The 16,078-nt window shown below is 41.4% G+C and overlaps 1 protein-coding gene across 1 annotated transcript in view; it reads right to left on the bottom strand.

Moving 5' to 3' along the window:
- Positions 1 to 10,394: 10,394 nt before the first annotated feature.
- The window catches only part of SI (sucrase-isomaltase), a 54,283-nt gene continuing 48,599 nt past the window's right edge, over positions 10,395 to 16,078 (bottom strand). Inside the window, exons 43-47 of the mRNA XM_052804828.1 lie at positions 15,954 to 16,078; positions 15,587 to 15,675; positions 14,040 to 14,089; positions 11,731 to 11,901; positions 10,395 to 10,481 (exon numbers count right to left, since the gene is read on the bottom strand). Coding sequence (XP_052660788.1) covers positions 10,419 to 10,481; positions 11,731 to 11,901; positions 14,040 to 14,089; positions 15,587 to 15,675; positions 15,954 to 16,078 — 498 coding nt within the window. The 3' untranslated portion in view covers positions 10,395 to 10,418. The remainder of the gene's footprint in view (positions 10,482 to 11,730; positions 11,902 to 14,039; positions 14,090 to 15,586; positions 15,676 to 15,953) is intronic.

Raw genomic sequence — 16,078 nt, 5'->3', positions numbered from 1 at the left:
TTGGGTTATTTCAGTAGCAGAACTTCTCCACGTTCCTGTTTCAAAGTTTGGAAACTTTGAAGTAAGCCTCTGTGTGTTAGTGCTGCATTAACGAAGACGTGCACAGGGAATAAATTGTCCTTGGCAGTGTTTCAGAGGCTGATGATACACATTCACGTGTTGGGGGGAAAAGGAAGATAGGCACGGAGAGAATGGTGGTGCCTGTAGCTGTATGCAGCGTACCTCCTGAAATTAAATATTTAGCTTTGCCTGTAATAAATTCTGTGTCAGAAAACACCATGTTCCGAAACTCTAGTCAGTAGTTTCATTCCACTTCATTTCATCCTCCCAGGTATCTTGCCCTTACGTGCAGTTCTACTCGCTGATTTGCTGAGACACCATTCCCAACGTGGAAGGATCCATGAGTAATTTTATAATCAGCTTTTTATTTTTTTTTATGTGCACACTAGTTAAGAAAACATTTATTCTTCATTTGGGATGTGATAGTGAAAAAAAGGGTGGGATGTGTGATGAAAAAGGACATTTCAAAAGGAAAAGAAAAAACCCACCTTTGTATGTGCGCCAAGTCTGCAAGTGCCATATGAATTATAAATCACTTAGAGCTGTGTAGTTTGAAACTATTTGGGAAAAGGGGATTGATAACTGTTTACTAATCCATGCATTATGAATACAGAAATTAAATTCTCTGTTCTGAATTCATTTGGAGACAAGTATTAATAAGAAAGATTGTTACCTGTGTCTATCCTGAAGCAAGAAATCGTTTAATGCAAGCACTTGAAACAAAGTGATTACTAGTTTAGAACATTCTAAGCTATACACTACTGATATTAAAAAAATTCAGACCATGCCACAATTTTTGACATGTTAATTTTTATGTTAATTTTGAAAAAATCACTTGTGTAACCACATGTTCTTTTGGGTGATACTATTAACTTGGGCGGATTTGATGATATATGTGCAAGTATATATATTCCGAAATGGAATATTTAAAATTTTTTAACTCCAGCTCTCTGTAAGTGCTAGACACGGGTAGTTTAGGGTTGGTACCTACATCAAAAGTTAGATGACGAAGTGACAAAACGAGTTGCCTGCTGCCTTACTCCAACAGTTCCGTCTCTGCAATTTGAGAGCTGGTTTTCCCCCTCACTGCAACAGCAGTCATCGAGTCGGTTGTGTAGGAGAAACCCACTTCAGCTTTGTACATAAAGGCTGCTGCAACCCCAAAAACAACCCGCTTGTCACTCACTGCCCTCCTGCATCACCCGGGACCGCTTGCGTGATCGGAGGGAGGCGGAAAAAAAGAGACGTAAGCAGGTGTAATTCTGAAAAATGGGAGAGAGCGGTCGATCTCACTGGAGAGAGCGATCGATCCCTCGTCCCCTGCCCAGAGTCCTGCCCGGGGAGGGGGTGACATTCCGGTTGTGGTTGATCTCCGAGGGCGATGGGGGGGTGGAGGAGGGAGGTGAATCCAGTAAGTGACCATGGAGTAGGCTGGGCAAAGTCCGTCATAGAGAAGTTGACTCTTCAGACGTATTCTGGAATATCGATACTAGATTCAGGTTTAGTTCGTTGGGGTTTTTTTTTCAACACTGACTTTAAAATGTACAAACATCCTACAGTATTATATCCCAGACCTCTATAGTGGTTATACTCGGAAACAAAAGGACAAAGTGACTGAAACTGTCCCTGTGAAAAAAAAAAAAAAGTTATTATTTCACCTAAAGGAATTCTATTTTGATTTCTAGGGTGCAGTTACACAAGCGTTACAGGAGAAATGGGACAAGGATAACAAGAAGGGGTTAGTTATCCAAGAGTTCAAAGGTAGGTAGCTGATCAAAGGTTAAATACAAGAAAAGGAATTATTCTATTCAAGTTAAAGACAGGACATTGTAACCTAAATAGATGTTTAGCTTCAATTAAAACTCTTGGAAAAAGGCTTTTGTGCTGTGGGTAAGTTCTCAAAGTCAGGCAAACTTTTTTCCTGGCTTGAAGTGTTATATGGAAAGAGAGTGAGAGATTAGGCTATCACTGAAGGATGGGATATCTCAATTTTCGTTTGAAAATGTTTCTAGTTATAAAAGGTAGAGGGCAGAACCGATTAGATCCGTTTAAAATTGCAGTGTGTAGAGGTGGCATGAAAATATTTCGTTTTCTAAAGTTAGAGATGGAATAGGTAGAACCCGTAAAAGCATTTTCTCAAGCCCGATAGCAGCACAGAGTGCTGAACAGGAGGCAAAGGCTGGCAGTGAAAATGAGAAAAAGAGGAGCTGCCGAGGGGGGAGATTAGCTCAATTGTGAGAGGTATTTCATTAAAGGAATCAGATGGAAACTTGTAGAGGAAGCAAGAGCTGCCTGGTATGAAAAATAACAAAACATGCTTCCTGAGCGTCACTGCCTGCTGCAACGGAAAATGAATCCGGGAATATTGGATAGCAACAAATTAATCTGAGAGCTTGTATATGCAGTGCAGGAAATTCTATTTTCTTTTCATTCATTATTTAATGTGAGGGAAACGGATCATTTCGAGACCTCAGAAAGACCTTGGACTGACGGGCTGCTGTAAGAAAGCCTTCAGCCTGCGGACGCCGGGGCTGCTGCCCACCCAAGGACGGGGCTGCCCGGTGAATCCAAACACGAGGCATCTGCCGAGCCGGCGTTTCACCCTCTCGGTCTCTGCAGCGGTGGGGGGAGCCGGGGGAGACCACCGGGAATTGGAAAGGAGAGTTGGCAAGGGTGAGACGGCGGAGGAGGAGGAGAGGGGAAAGCTCTCCCATTGCTCGCCAGCCAAGGGTCTCCGGGTAGAGTGACCCACGGATTGCTTTCCTTTTTTAAAAGGTCGGTAGGCGACAGAAAAATATCCAACTCCGCAGCCCTAAGTCGTGGCTTTGAGGAGTTCAGAGTCCGCTGCCGTCTGAAACCAACAACCAGAAACTGTCCTAAGCCAAGACGCAGAAGAAAACAGGAGTGCCCCAGGCACGCGCCCTTTCCTGTACCACAGCGATAAGGCGCGAGAAATGGCAAAAAAATGAGCGCATCAAAAGCAGTTTCTGAACTGGCTGCAAGTTGCTAGCAAATCATTTTAATGAGGGCTACTATTTCTCCTAGGATTTGCAAACATTGTTATAACGTTATCACCCAAGGAGATATTATTTAGAGATATTAACGCAGGAGGAAAACCTTTCCCTTTACCTGGCTGTGATTAGCTTTACCCTTTGGCAGTGTCTGGGTCAGCTAATGCCGGCCAGGTCCCTCCTTGGCATCGCTCATCCCCAGCAAGTGGTGACGGGGAGGGAGCGGAGCGCATTAATCCCAGCGCGGTGGGTACCAGTGTCACCATTAAACAGCAAACCCAACTGGGTTTCCTAACAGGACAGATCCGCCCGGAGCTTTTTTTTTTTTCTGTCTGTTCTAATCGAAACGTCCCAGCACAAATGATAAGATACAGGTGTCGGGGTGTTGCGAGGAATTGTGTAGATCAAATAGGAGACAACGGAGAGGAGGCAAGAGATGTTGCAGCTGTTATTTTAAATGAATGTACTGAGTTGTGTAGTCCTTTCAGAGGAGGCAGAAAGTGTCATTTACAGATAACATTTATATATGTGACAGTGTAAATATTGTTAAGAAATACTATTTTCTCATGAATCTGTTAAAAAAAATAATAACCAATAGAATTAAATACATTAGTGAAAGCAATAACAAAATGAATGAAGCAAAATGGTCAGGCTTGAGAAAGAGCCCAACTCTCTCTCCAATTTCCATTTGCTGGCTTCATTTCAAACATTAAAATTGCAAGTCACAGTGTGTTACTCTCCATTACATTCGTATTCATGAGGAAGTAACACAAGCCATCAAAGTTCTGTAATTTTTAGGCAGCAGCTCTTCTGGATTCAAAACATCAGATTGTACTCCTCAGTCCTAGACTTTTATCCAAATATCAAAAGCAGAACGAGGTTATTTTTTTAACCGGCTTTTTCAAAGTGAATTCAGCTGTCCTCGTGACACCTCGTACAGGAACAATCCACAAATATAGGGAATTGGAAGGCTCTCGCATCAACTCCTGTACACATCTGCTTTAATTCCAACTCCCGGGCTGTGTCCTGACGAGCCCCAGGTTTGGATGTTCAGATCAGCATAGAAGTTGAACATTTTCTATGTTACACAGTAGATCCTCCAGCACAGCTCTTCCCATGCCAGCAGAGAAAGCCACGGACCCGGAGGGACTCATCTAGACCAGATTCTTGCTCTTCTCCAACCCCATGGTATTTTTAAGAGGCAATTTATGGCAAATAATGTTTTTAACAAATACTTTTTGCCATCCCGCCTGAATGTCACTTTTATTTGCCTTTCCTGCACCGAGTGCTGAATGCAAATTGTCTCAATTTTTAAAAATAGCTGGAATATATTAGTATCAGCTGCTTTATGGCCTGACCCTGAATATAGGGTTTATATCAGTGGGAGTAAATGGTGCACTATATCCGCCTGAAAGGTCTCCTGAGATTATTAAAAGGGAACCACTGGTCAGGGAGCATTTCTAAATTGCTTATTACATAATTATTATAACGGGCATAATGCCTCATATGCATTAAACATGCAACTGAAATTACTCTGAATTTGAGAATAACCATATAATAAGTAAAAATACCCTTATTTTACATAATAGAATTTAAAATATTAATAATTTAAAGAATATATAGTGTGTGTGTGTTTAAGCGTATACACTTATACACACACTTACGAATTAGATATATATGTAGCATATGCCAAATGTGTGTTTAGACACTTTTAACCTTCCCACATAGGATAATTTGAAGTGTTATGTTGCATTAGATTAATTTTTAACATCTCAGTTTCAATTCATCATCATTCAAAAACTCATATTGCAGTATATTCATATTACTAATAGCAGTGAAAACACCATCAAGCTTGACTTAATCCTCAGAACACTATGAGATTCGTATTTTCAGCAAATGTAGAGAGGAATGTACAAACTCTTCATTACTGGTGTAGCTTCCTACCAAAATTTCCTGGTTTAGCAAAAGGAAAGGCAAAAAGTTCATCACCTGATAATACCAAAAAACCTTGCATTTTTTATAAAATAGAATTAAAATATTAGTCTTAGCGCCTACCACTGGAGTGGGGACAAGCTTTAAAACCTGTGACCGTGCTAATTTGCTCACCACCTCGAGATAAATAAAATGTCGGCAAGAAAGAACTCCTCGTCCCGAAGGGGAGGTAGAGGTGAGCTCCTTGCGCCGGAGCAGTGAAGACATTTGAAAACTTCACACCCTCCCCGTGCTATCCGGAATGGTGAAATACCGCTGACTTTTCACAAGCCAGACCACGCTCCCGCCGTGTGCCAGATGTTGCCATCCAGCTGCTACTTCCAAGCTCCAAGGAAAAAAATCCAATTAACTGCGTGCGTGTGGCAGCTTCATTAGAACAAGCACAGCCAAGTGTGACACGGTTTTGTCTTTTACATTAGTGGAATAGTAATTTCGGGGTCATCAATGTCTCTTTAGCGCAAGGATATCTGCTCCTGTTCAACAGAGATACTCCACCCCGAGACAGCCCATCCACTCACTCGTATACGTTGTACCCGAGATAAGTCCTTCAGAGTAAGTGCGTGCATCATTTGGAAATCCCTTGGAGTCACACTGAAGACAATCGTGAGATGATTCTTTGAAACTTCCTTCCCACACCAATTAGTGGCGGTTTTCCCGTAAGTTGGCATAAGCGGGCACTTCTTTTTAGCAGTGAAAGAGCTCTTTCAAAATGCAGTAGTTTCATGGAGGAAGATCGAAGCTAAGGGAGGAGATCTTGTATTGAACAGCTCGGTGCTAATCTCCTTCAGCCGCAATATGAGATGGGAGGAAGGACAATCACACCACAGCATCTTCCAAAAGGCAAAAAATGAGAGCATCCCGACTCCTTTTTAGTCCGTGAGAACCAGAAATATTATAAAATCCACTATTTATGTAGCATATGCTATAACAAACCCACCACTGAAATCTGTATCTTCTGTCATCTTCCCAGATAGCAGTAAGATCAGGTGTGATACCGCAGGAATTATCCCTGCAGCCTGGAGACCTGGGCTCGGACCAAAAAGCATCCTGGAAACACCGGTATTTCATTATTGTTTCCATAGGTTTGGAGTCAGAATCTGTTTAAGGTAAGTCACCCTCTGGTTATTACAGGGCGTTCCTCTGAAAATGTCCTCCAGCTACTCATCTGGCAAGGATGTAATTTACAGAACTGTCACCTCGATAGCGCTCATCACGTTACGGTTGCTAGAAAGAAAGCTCCCAGCTATTTCCAGGCTGGCGCTTCATGTGTTGTATTATTGAAGGATTCTTGGATCCTTCCACTTTCCAGGCACGAGAAAGGTAATTAGATCTGACTACTACACATTGCTACAGCCATGTAACCCTCTTTAAAATACAAAGATAAACTACTAAATGGTGCAGGAGCCTGCAGAGAGGTCTGATACACTTGCTGTTTGAGAAATAGGAAGGAAAAGGAGTGAAATGAAAACCCAATTTGGCAGTTTTTCTGCTTTCTCTCTCTTTAAGACCAAAAGCAGAGCTTTCTTAGCAGAGGACACAGAGGCCAGGTGGGAATTCACCCGAAAAACCCACCTTGGCCTTGCAAGCCGACGTGCCACGTTTGGTCAGAACGCGTTCTCCTTCGGGTCGGCTGCGTGGGCTCAGTGCACGAGGGCAGACGCGCTGGTTGCCGGGCCGGCTGATGAATTAAAAATAATGGGATAGGAAATTCTTCTGTACTGCGAGGTATTGAAGGTCGTGCTGCCTGTCATTGGAAATGTAATTTCTTCTCGATTTGTGGTGGAGTTATGGACCTGGACTCTAGCAGTCCCGGCACTGGCTGGCCGGTGGCCTTGCGCTCAGGTTAATTTGGGGAGCTGGAGCACAGCTCGGGCTTGTACGGCACCTTCACTGGTGCAGCGATAAATAACCACAACGTTAACCGTTCGTTATGTGCATAAAGAAATATTTTATATTCTTTAAACCAGTCGGGATTATCGGCTAGTACCTGAAAAGCTGTCATCTGGAGGGGGATCCACTGGGCATTTTCTCTGTATCTGCTGCTCTCGTACAGCGATAACAGATTTGTTCGTCTTGCAGAAGCATGTTAGCCAAAACTGGAGGGATCTGCGCAACCACCAGTAGCTTTTAAGTGCAGTTGCTGTACGTTGCTACGTTACCCAAGTTCTTTGCGTGCCAAGGTTAAAGCAACTGGAATGCCAAAGTTTTTGTTTGATTACAACTCCTAATTACACAGCTAGGCGAGACAGTTTTATGAAGTTCATTAACCTGTTACTTGACCTTGATTTAATCTCCAGCCTGTGTTTTTGGTCTGCAACAACGGATTCAAAGGCCATTTTTGCTCTGGTGAATGAAGCTGTACCCGTGCCGGGACCCATGCCAGGGGCAGGAGACGCAGGTTTTAAAAAACAGACCTAATCTTTCAGGAGTCGATCCAAAGCCCACAGAAAGGAACTCATTGATTCCCATGAGGCTTGGATCAGCTCTGGGATGAGCTGTGTAAAACTTGAACATTTTTTTCAAGGAAAAAACGTACACTCCTAAGGTCCTGTTTGCATCTGGCTGTCGTCTGGTGTATTTCCCCTGAAACCTGAACATTATTAAAATTTTAAAATAGACTCAGTAAAGAGGAACCCCACTTATTAATGATTAAATAAAACACATGTATTTACACGTGGATATAGATGCATATATATACGTGTGTGTGTATCCATATATTATGTTTAGGTCTATATATATCATGGATAAATAAATGCGTGTATACCTATGTGTGTATGCATATATACAATGATGTGTGTGTGTATATATATGTATATAAAATGCTCATATATATATACATACCTATGTATAAATACACACTCTCTCTCTCTATATATCTCTGTCTGTCTACGAGGCAGATTTCAGCTGTACCGATGACACGAAGAACCCTGCTGAAAGTGGTTGAGGTTAAACTTCCAGTTTGTTAAGGAATTAAAAATTCAAGACGTCTTCCTAAGAATTGGGCTTTCCTTTTGTTCACCCACCCAAACGGTGACACAGATGCAAAACAGGGACCGGCTCAGTGCCAAGAGCTGCTCTCCCCCAGTATCCTGCCTCTGGCCACGCTCAGTACCAGTTTCAGACCAGGACGCATGCGGGGCGGTGTTTTCAATACGCCCTCCTCATTTCAGCAGTCTGTTGGGTCTTTGACACTATTTAGCTGCCTACCGGGGCTAACCTACAACAATATGCTATTCATAATGTAACTCTGGTATTTTAATACGGGAAAATTTAGCCGAAAATTTTAATATACCAAACAAATTTATGACTTCCCTCATGTACTGTTTTCTTTGGATTTAGTTTTTTAAGAATGCCCAGGACAGCAGCCAATAAAGTTCAGAAAAAGGATGTTGAAAACAGAACTTTATGGCTTTCAGGGAAAATACTGTGCCTTCGGTGAGAATTTCCTGGTGCAATGGGCAGCAGGATTGCATCAAACCTCCGGGTGGTATTACACTGTTTTATGAGTAATTTTTTTAAGTGCTAGAAATTCAAACTACGCAGAGAGCTATAGTAAAAAAATCCTGTCCTCAACACAAGTAGTATGTTTGCTGCCGCTCACTTAATTCTGTTGAAAACTATCCCACTACTCAGCACGGCCCATGGACATTAACGGGACTTGCTGCAGCAGATGTTTCACAACACGTGCACGTGTCTGACCCAAAGAGGAGCACTGCATGAAGAGCTACTATCGACCTGCAAAAAAAAAAAAATGCCCCCGAGTTCAGCGTGTAGTTTCTTTGGTCTCCAGCTAAGGACAGTGATGCTGCGCAGGTATTTCAGAAGGGAGCTGTGGGCCAGGCTCTGCTGGGCTGCACGGGCTTGTGCAAACCACGGGAGGGGATGCGGGATGGAAGAGACACAGCAGGGAGCATCTGCCTAAGGTGGCCGACGCGTGTTTGAAGCCGCGATTCCTCATGAATTATTATCTTGGGGACTCAGTAGAAGCCTTCCCCTGTGGCCGAAACGCAGGTAGTTCAGCTGACATGCTGAGCCTCTCAAAGCTGAGAAAACAGAGCAATGAGGTTCCCCAAATAAAACTAATAATAAAAATAAGCTCTTGGAAGCCTTTGGCTGTACCTAGTGTTTCACGCGTCGGTCGGGTGGGTACGAAGTAGTAGGGTGCAGCGTGAGAGAGAATGGGTGGGAGGCTCAGTAACCTGCACCTCCCCTCCGCAGCGGTGGGACGTGTCCTTGTGTCTGCTTACTTACACAGCTGGTCATCGCTCGCTCTGGAGAAACGGCGTAGTTCGTTCCTTCAGACAAAAATATTTGTCAAAATGGTGACTTCAGTCCTAAATGATCATTTTCTCTGGATTGCCAATTTCTTTACAGGGAAGTTTCAATACATTCAGCCCTATAATTACACTGATCCACCTCTGAGATGTTGGCTACTTAGCTGTTTTTACCACAGAATTTTAAAGCAGAGAGGAATCCTTTAAATGAATCTTAAGCACAGTCACTAGAGATTACTACTACCTCTGACAGCAGTTTATTCCCATCAAATTTAATTGTAAACATGGTTTACCAATCTGTTTAGATCATATGCTGCACTCTTGGGATACAAAGAGTCTTTAACATGAATTACTATTATAGTAAACATACAACAACATTTCCTTCAGTGAAATAAACACTCAGAGGAGACCAACGTTCATTAGTTAACCTTGAAACTTCAGGTCTAATTTTACAACTTGAGATCAAAACACTGGGGAACACAAACGTCTGGCTAAAGTCACACAAAAAAACCTTCAAATGACTTGCAAGTGTCTTAGTATTTTATAGATCAACAACTTGAAACATCGCTTCATGCTAAATCAGTAATTGGAAAACATTTACTTCATCTGGCCTTAAATATGTCATAGTAGTGACTTGCATAGGCATAATTAAAATCAAGATGAAAGTTAAATATAGGTGGAATTATGGCCCCAAGTCCATGCAGGTAACACCACCAACAGTATCTTTTTTACAAAATTTGGCACACATGAAGTCAGCCAGAAATTCAGTTCTGAGAAAACACCGAGTTTTACTTTCAGTTCTCAGTTTTGAAAGATGAAGTTACACTGAAGTGCTGTACTGTTTAAAATACAGATTTTGCATCCCATGGAGACATCGTAGTTAGCCTTCAACAATACAGAAATGTGACTGCTTTATACGCATAATACCTTAAGATGAACTGACTGTAACTAGTATGTTTTTATAGTTAAAAGTATTCACAGATGACAAAAAGAGGCACTTTTTGAAAATTGAAAAATTGAAAGATAGTTTTAAAACAATGAGAAAATTCAGTGGTGTGGCCGATGTTACTTTGCAGGCATTTTAGCTCCATTGCACAGTGTAGTCTTTGCCCAATTCAAGCTGAAGCTTGGTGATCATCAGGAGCTGTGAATAAAACAGACAAAACGAACAATTAGTAACTCTGCCCTGAAGATCCACTGCTTTTTCTGTGTTCAGTAGAGAAAGTGGCTTCTCAATTTAGGTCACAAGAATTTATTCCTCTTCCTATAAACATAGTTTAACCAGCATAGGTTTGGGAAGTCTGATCGTGAGGCTCTGATCCTTTCCCTTCATTCAGAGGCCCTTTTAGAACTGAGGTTCCTGTTCTTTTAAAAAAAAAAAAGGAAGGAATTTTTAAAAAGCAGCAAATCTTGGAGCATACTGTAATTCAACTGTGCATATGAATTCCCTTTTTTTCCATCCAAAAGTCAACAGCAGAACGGAACACTTCCATTCCCTTTTACGTTTTTAAGTCATCTTTTTGGTTAGGTACAAAACTTACATAGTTCTGGCTTTCCATGAAAGAGAGAAAGAACTAAGACTTAACAGAATACTGAATTTCAAAGGAAGGGTGGTAAGATCCCAGTAACAGAAGAGGTGAGGCAGCCTCTTTCTGTCGGAAAACTGGCAAGACTGAATGCCTCAGCAGTTCTGTTCATATTTGAAAGGTGCTCCATAGGAGTGCCATCTCGAGCAGCTCTACAGTTACACACATCTAGTGCAGCTGCCTTTAGGAGTGCTTCAATTTATTGCTGGGGCAGGCGGGAGGGGGTAATGCCCTGCACAGGCACAACCCATGCAGATGGAAACCTCAGTGCTCTGAAGTTGCCGGAAGGTATGCCGAGAACTTTAGAAGAAGTGGAATTTGACTTGTTCATGTAGGAACCCTGTGCTGCAATGCCTACAGCCGAAATCTGACATGACGGAATAAGAAATGGTGGTAGGCAAACGGCTGGGAAATGAAAATGTTGTCGGACAAGACTGACAACAACAGGGTCATGTAGAGACTATGAAAATACTTGTAGTTGCTTTTCCTTCCTTCAGATCTCACAGGTTGCAAGTAAGCTATTAAGAAGAGTGGAAACCAAGCACAAACCAAAATCCACCACTTTTCCACTGTCAGAAGCAGTTTGCATTCCTCAACAGTAATTTCTATGCTTAAAACCTTTACCACACTTACTGCACAATATTTACTATATATTAAACAGTGTATTATATAGTCATTACCTGAAGGTAGCTTATGTATCTTGCTGAAATATATTTTAAATATGGTATTATTACAGCTGAATCTCCAAAGGTTTAAGAGCACATAGGCAGTTGTGAAGGTGGCATTACCCTGCCAATGGCATCTCACCTTCTTGGTGTTATTGTAGTCCATGGTGTGAGAGGATGCGATTGTCACGCCGTTCTGCAATACGGTCACCTGCTTAACGCTGGTGGGCACCCCCAGGACTTTAATTTCAGTAAACATTAAGTTGTTTGGATCAGTGTAACCATGATGCAAAACTGTGATATCTAAAACATTCTGAAAGGAAAAGGAAAAAAAACTATCATCAGAGATTGTCATTAGACTGGTACAAGTCCACTTCAGCTTTTCACTTGCTTTCCTCTCTTCCTATTTAATTTTTTGTTGTTGTTGTTCTTAAATACCTGTATGTTGTTATTTGTTTTCCAAATGTTGAAGGCTTCGGTTTTCTTCACACTGTTAATCTGGTTAGATCCTGGGCTCTGCTGCGTCTTTAATTGCCGCTCGGCTGATAGATGTGAGGAGCGAAGCGACGAGATGCTCTTAAACCCCTGACGTGAGCAGCAAGTGCTGCATGGACAAACCCCTCCTCCACTGTCGCAGCCTCATCTGCTAGCTTCTACGAGGCCTGATCCAGGCTCTGCTCTCCCTGCTTTATGCCCTCCCAGAACAGCTCTTCCACCCCCATCATCTCCTTCAGCACTCACAGGTCCTCTCTCATTTCCAGCTGCTGTGATTTTTAAGTAGATTATGGGCACACGGTTTCTTTAGGCTGTACCCAGCTCCAGTAGGTCTCCAGAGAGCAAATGCCATGTTAAGTAGCCCAAAGATGGTGCCTGCTGGTTCACAGCTCAAGTGAAAAAAAGTGCTATGATATGATTCTGCATATTTAGTGCTTAGGCATTACTTTTAGTGGGAGTATTTTTCGCTGTTGGTTGATTCAAGACCTCTTTAATTAGGCTTTTCTTTGCCAACTTTTTGTAAGAGCAGGAAAAGGTGCATTCATTTTATAATGGCCTTGCAACTGGAAATACAGAATATTAGCAAACCAAACTTCTCTTCCTTAGCAATTAACATCCAATTTTTTGACAAAGACAGAATTAAATAAGAAGAAAGAATAGTGTGGATAAAATTAGAAGACATTCTGGCACCCTGGAAAACTAATGAAATAACAAAGTGTATTTTCTATTACAATAGAAAAAGCATTTCTTTTAAACCAAAAATCCATATAATTGCAGTCTTAATTTAATTCCAGATATTCAACCGGTTATGATAAAAATTGAAACCCAGCATCCTAGAAATGCCAGTACTTAAACACTCCTGTTGATTGACTTCGTTACCCAGGAATGCATGCCAGATTTTTCTGTGTTGAAGAACAAAGAGAAAAAGCAATCCTGAACTGACGCAGTGACTCTGCACCAGCCGCTGTGCAAAGCTGTGGCTGGGACTCAGCCGCTTTTTCGGCTCTCCCATCAGGCTGCTCTCGCAAAGTGGTATGGCCACAGCAGCAAAATGCACCATCTCCTACGGGATGCTGAGATGTTTCTGTAGAATGGGGTCAATGCACACATCCTAGGATGCCTGGAGAACTGGGACTGGGGGTTACGACTCATAAGCACAAACACATCTCTGGTCTGTCATCGATGGGAGGGCATGAGTAGGACTCATGAACGGGGCAGGTCCTGTTCCCCCCTCATTGCCATTTTAGAGTGATTTATTTTGTGGTTGCCAATGACTGTGGATTCTGCTGTTTCCGTCCAGAACTAAGATTGCACACAATAAATTCATTCTACAGTGAATGGGCAAGTACACTAAAAAAAAGATGCTTTGGAGCAGCAACATAGCTTGAACAACAAGACAGATAACAGCAAGGAGGACCCTGAACTTGCAAAATGGATTAGGAGCAATTTTAGGTGCCCATTCTTGAGAAGAAACCCGAGTTCTTTGCTAGGCAGAGGTATTTCTCTGTAGCTCTAAGCCAAGGTCAAAGCCTTTTGTCCTTAAAGCTTCCTGTTCGCAGCCTCCATCTCCCTTCTCACCAGCAAGGGCTGCTTTTCCTGGCATGGCTGTTCTGACCCATCTACGTGCTCCAGATATTCTGCTTTGCTATGTGCTTTCACTTTTTAGAAAACATGAAATAAACTTGTACTTTCAGAATTATATCAGGAATTACAGTGCGATAAATGTACATCTTGTTTAACAATACACTATAATTGATAACTTCAGAATCATTCTTAAATTTGTTCTTGACAGTTTAATCATATTACTTGTAGTCGATTAGATCATGAGCACAACTTAATGTTAGGGTGGGATATCTAGACATTATGAAGTCCCAAATTAAAATACCTATAGTTAAAATATAATAATAATAATCACCTAAAATGATTATTCAAAAAATGTAAGCTAACGTTACTTACCTGATTAGCAGTAAATGATGTTAGCAGATATACACCGTCTTCATATGCATCTGTTAAAAAGAAAGAATAAAATAAAATGTATTCACTATTCACCTTATTTAACACACCAAAATTTTAGTTAAAAAATTGTGTCCATATACTATACACAAATATATGGTATGTCTATCTATACATAACTAAAGAAAATTTCTGTATTTCCAGAAGACATATGCTTTTAGACGGAAAATACTTTCATTATAGGACTGTGTGCTATTTAAATGAGGATGAAATAAGAACCTTTTAGAGGTGAGATGATACAAAAGAAGACAAACAAACAGCATTAGGAAGATCAAGGGTGCTAAAACCAGCAAGAGAAAAATGTTTCCCACTGAAGACAACATGGGAGTTGTTTCCCACATCCACCTCTATTCACTGTTCAATTACACGTGACCGTGATAGAAATCGCTGTCGTATATTTTATCAATCCTATTATTCAGCACTAAATGCACTCCAAGTAGTGCTGATAATCATGGGCATTGTAGGTTCTTGCCTTTCTACACTACTGAAAACAGATCACAGGCATCCTGGTGAGACACACCTTGTACTCTATGCTAATTTCATTTATCATCAGACTTCCATAAACATAGCCATCATTTCTGAATTCCAGTGCTAGCAGGCAGTGGTGTATGTAGGTGAAGCACCTCAAAATACACTAACAGCATCCTGCAAACTTCCCTACACATCGTTATGCAAAATAACACCATTTTCTGCATTACTTGCAGTAATGTTGGGCGATAGCTTATTGTTATTACAAGGGTAATACACTCTGGATGGAAAGGATCAATGACATTTAAGTATCTCTTATCTGAAGATGATTTAAATTTAGTAATATGTTGAGGAAATTAGTTAAAGCTTCCCACATAATCCATGGTTATGGTTCCCATAGGTTTGAGGACAAATCTTTGTTATCTGTGTTGCCTTTCGTCCAGGGCACAATTTCATTTATACAACATATTAACTCTATAAAACATAGCATTATGCGGTTTAAATCAGGAAGAATCATTTTACTATAATGCTAAATCTGAAGGTTTAAATTCATTTTTTTTCTCTGAAGGCATGTTCAGATACGCCCTCCAGAAATGTGATTGCTTTGGCCAGAGTCCATCATTTCCATCTGCTCCTAAAGCTCCTCCTCGAACACCCCTCGCCACACTGAGGACTTCTAAGGCAGAAGCAACCACCAGCACTTCTTTTCCAAAGCAATGGCTAAACGATGCAGTATCTTACAGCACGGAGTTGCCACTTTGACAACTGCATTACTGTTAAAAACTGCAGACAAAAAAGGCCTAAGTCAGCTACTGAGCATTATTTGCTTTCCAAGGGCTGCTGTAATTTGTTTCACCTCTCCCCAGTTCATATCCTTGGGTTTTGTTTTGTCTGGTTTAATTTGGGCTTTGAATATCTCCAAGGGTGGAGGCTCCACAGCCTCTCTGGGCAACTTGTTGCAGTGTTCGACCATCCTCACAGCAAAAAAAGGGTTTGATGAAGGCAAGGAGCACCATACATACCAATGCGAACCCCATCATCCCAATAAAGCTGTCCGTCTGCAAACAGAGTGTCATTCAAAGCCACAGTGAGTCCCATGGGGTTTTTTCGGCTATGGAAAACACAATAATTTTTCCTCAATTTCCTCAGCTAATCACATTTCATATGTATCAAATGTTAGAAATTTTAAAGAAATATTGCATGCCACTCAGTTGATCTCCCATACTCATCTTCCTAAGCCCAGACTATTAAATTTAAAGGAGACCAGTAGGAGGAAACCAAAAAGAAAAACCAGCCATAAGGCTCCCGTAGTTTGCAGTTTCTCTGAGGCCTGGTAGTATTTATATGTAATTGTGCAAAACTAAATTTTAAATTTTCAGTTCATCTTACCTGTAAAAAGTTGTATTAGCAGGTCTTTGCCAAGCGAGGATGTATCCGCCTCGGATGTGCAGGTTGATACGTTCCAAAGGAGCTGGTAAAAGTTTGAATTGTCCCCTAAAGCCAATATCTTCATC

This window comes from Harpia harpyja, chromosome 12, assembly GCF_026419915.1.
Source record: "Harpia harpyja isolate bHarHar1 chromosome 12, bHarHar1 primary haplotype, whole genome shotgun sequence".
In the NCBI taxonomy this organism is placed as follows: Eukaryota; Metazoa; Chordata; class Aves; order Accipitriformes; family Accipitridae; genus Harpia; species Harpia harpyja.
The sequence above is the reverse complement of the archived record's forward strand: the minus strand, read 5'-3'. Positions and strand labels throughout refer to the sequence as shown.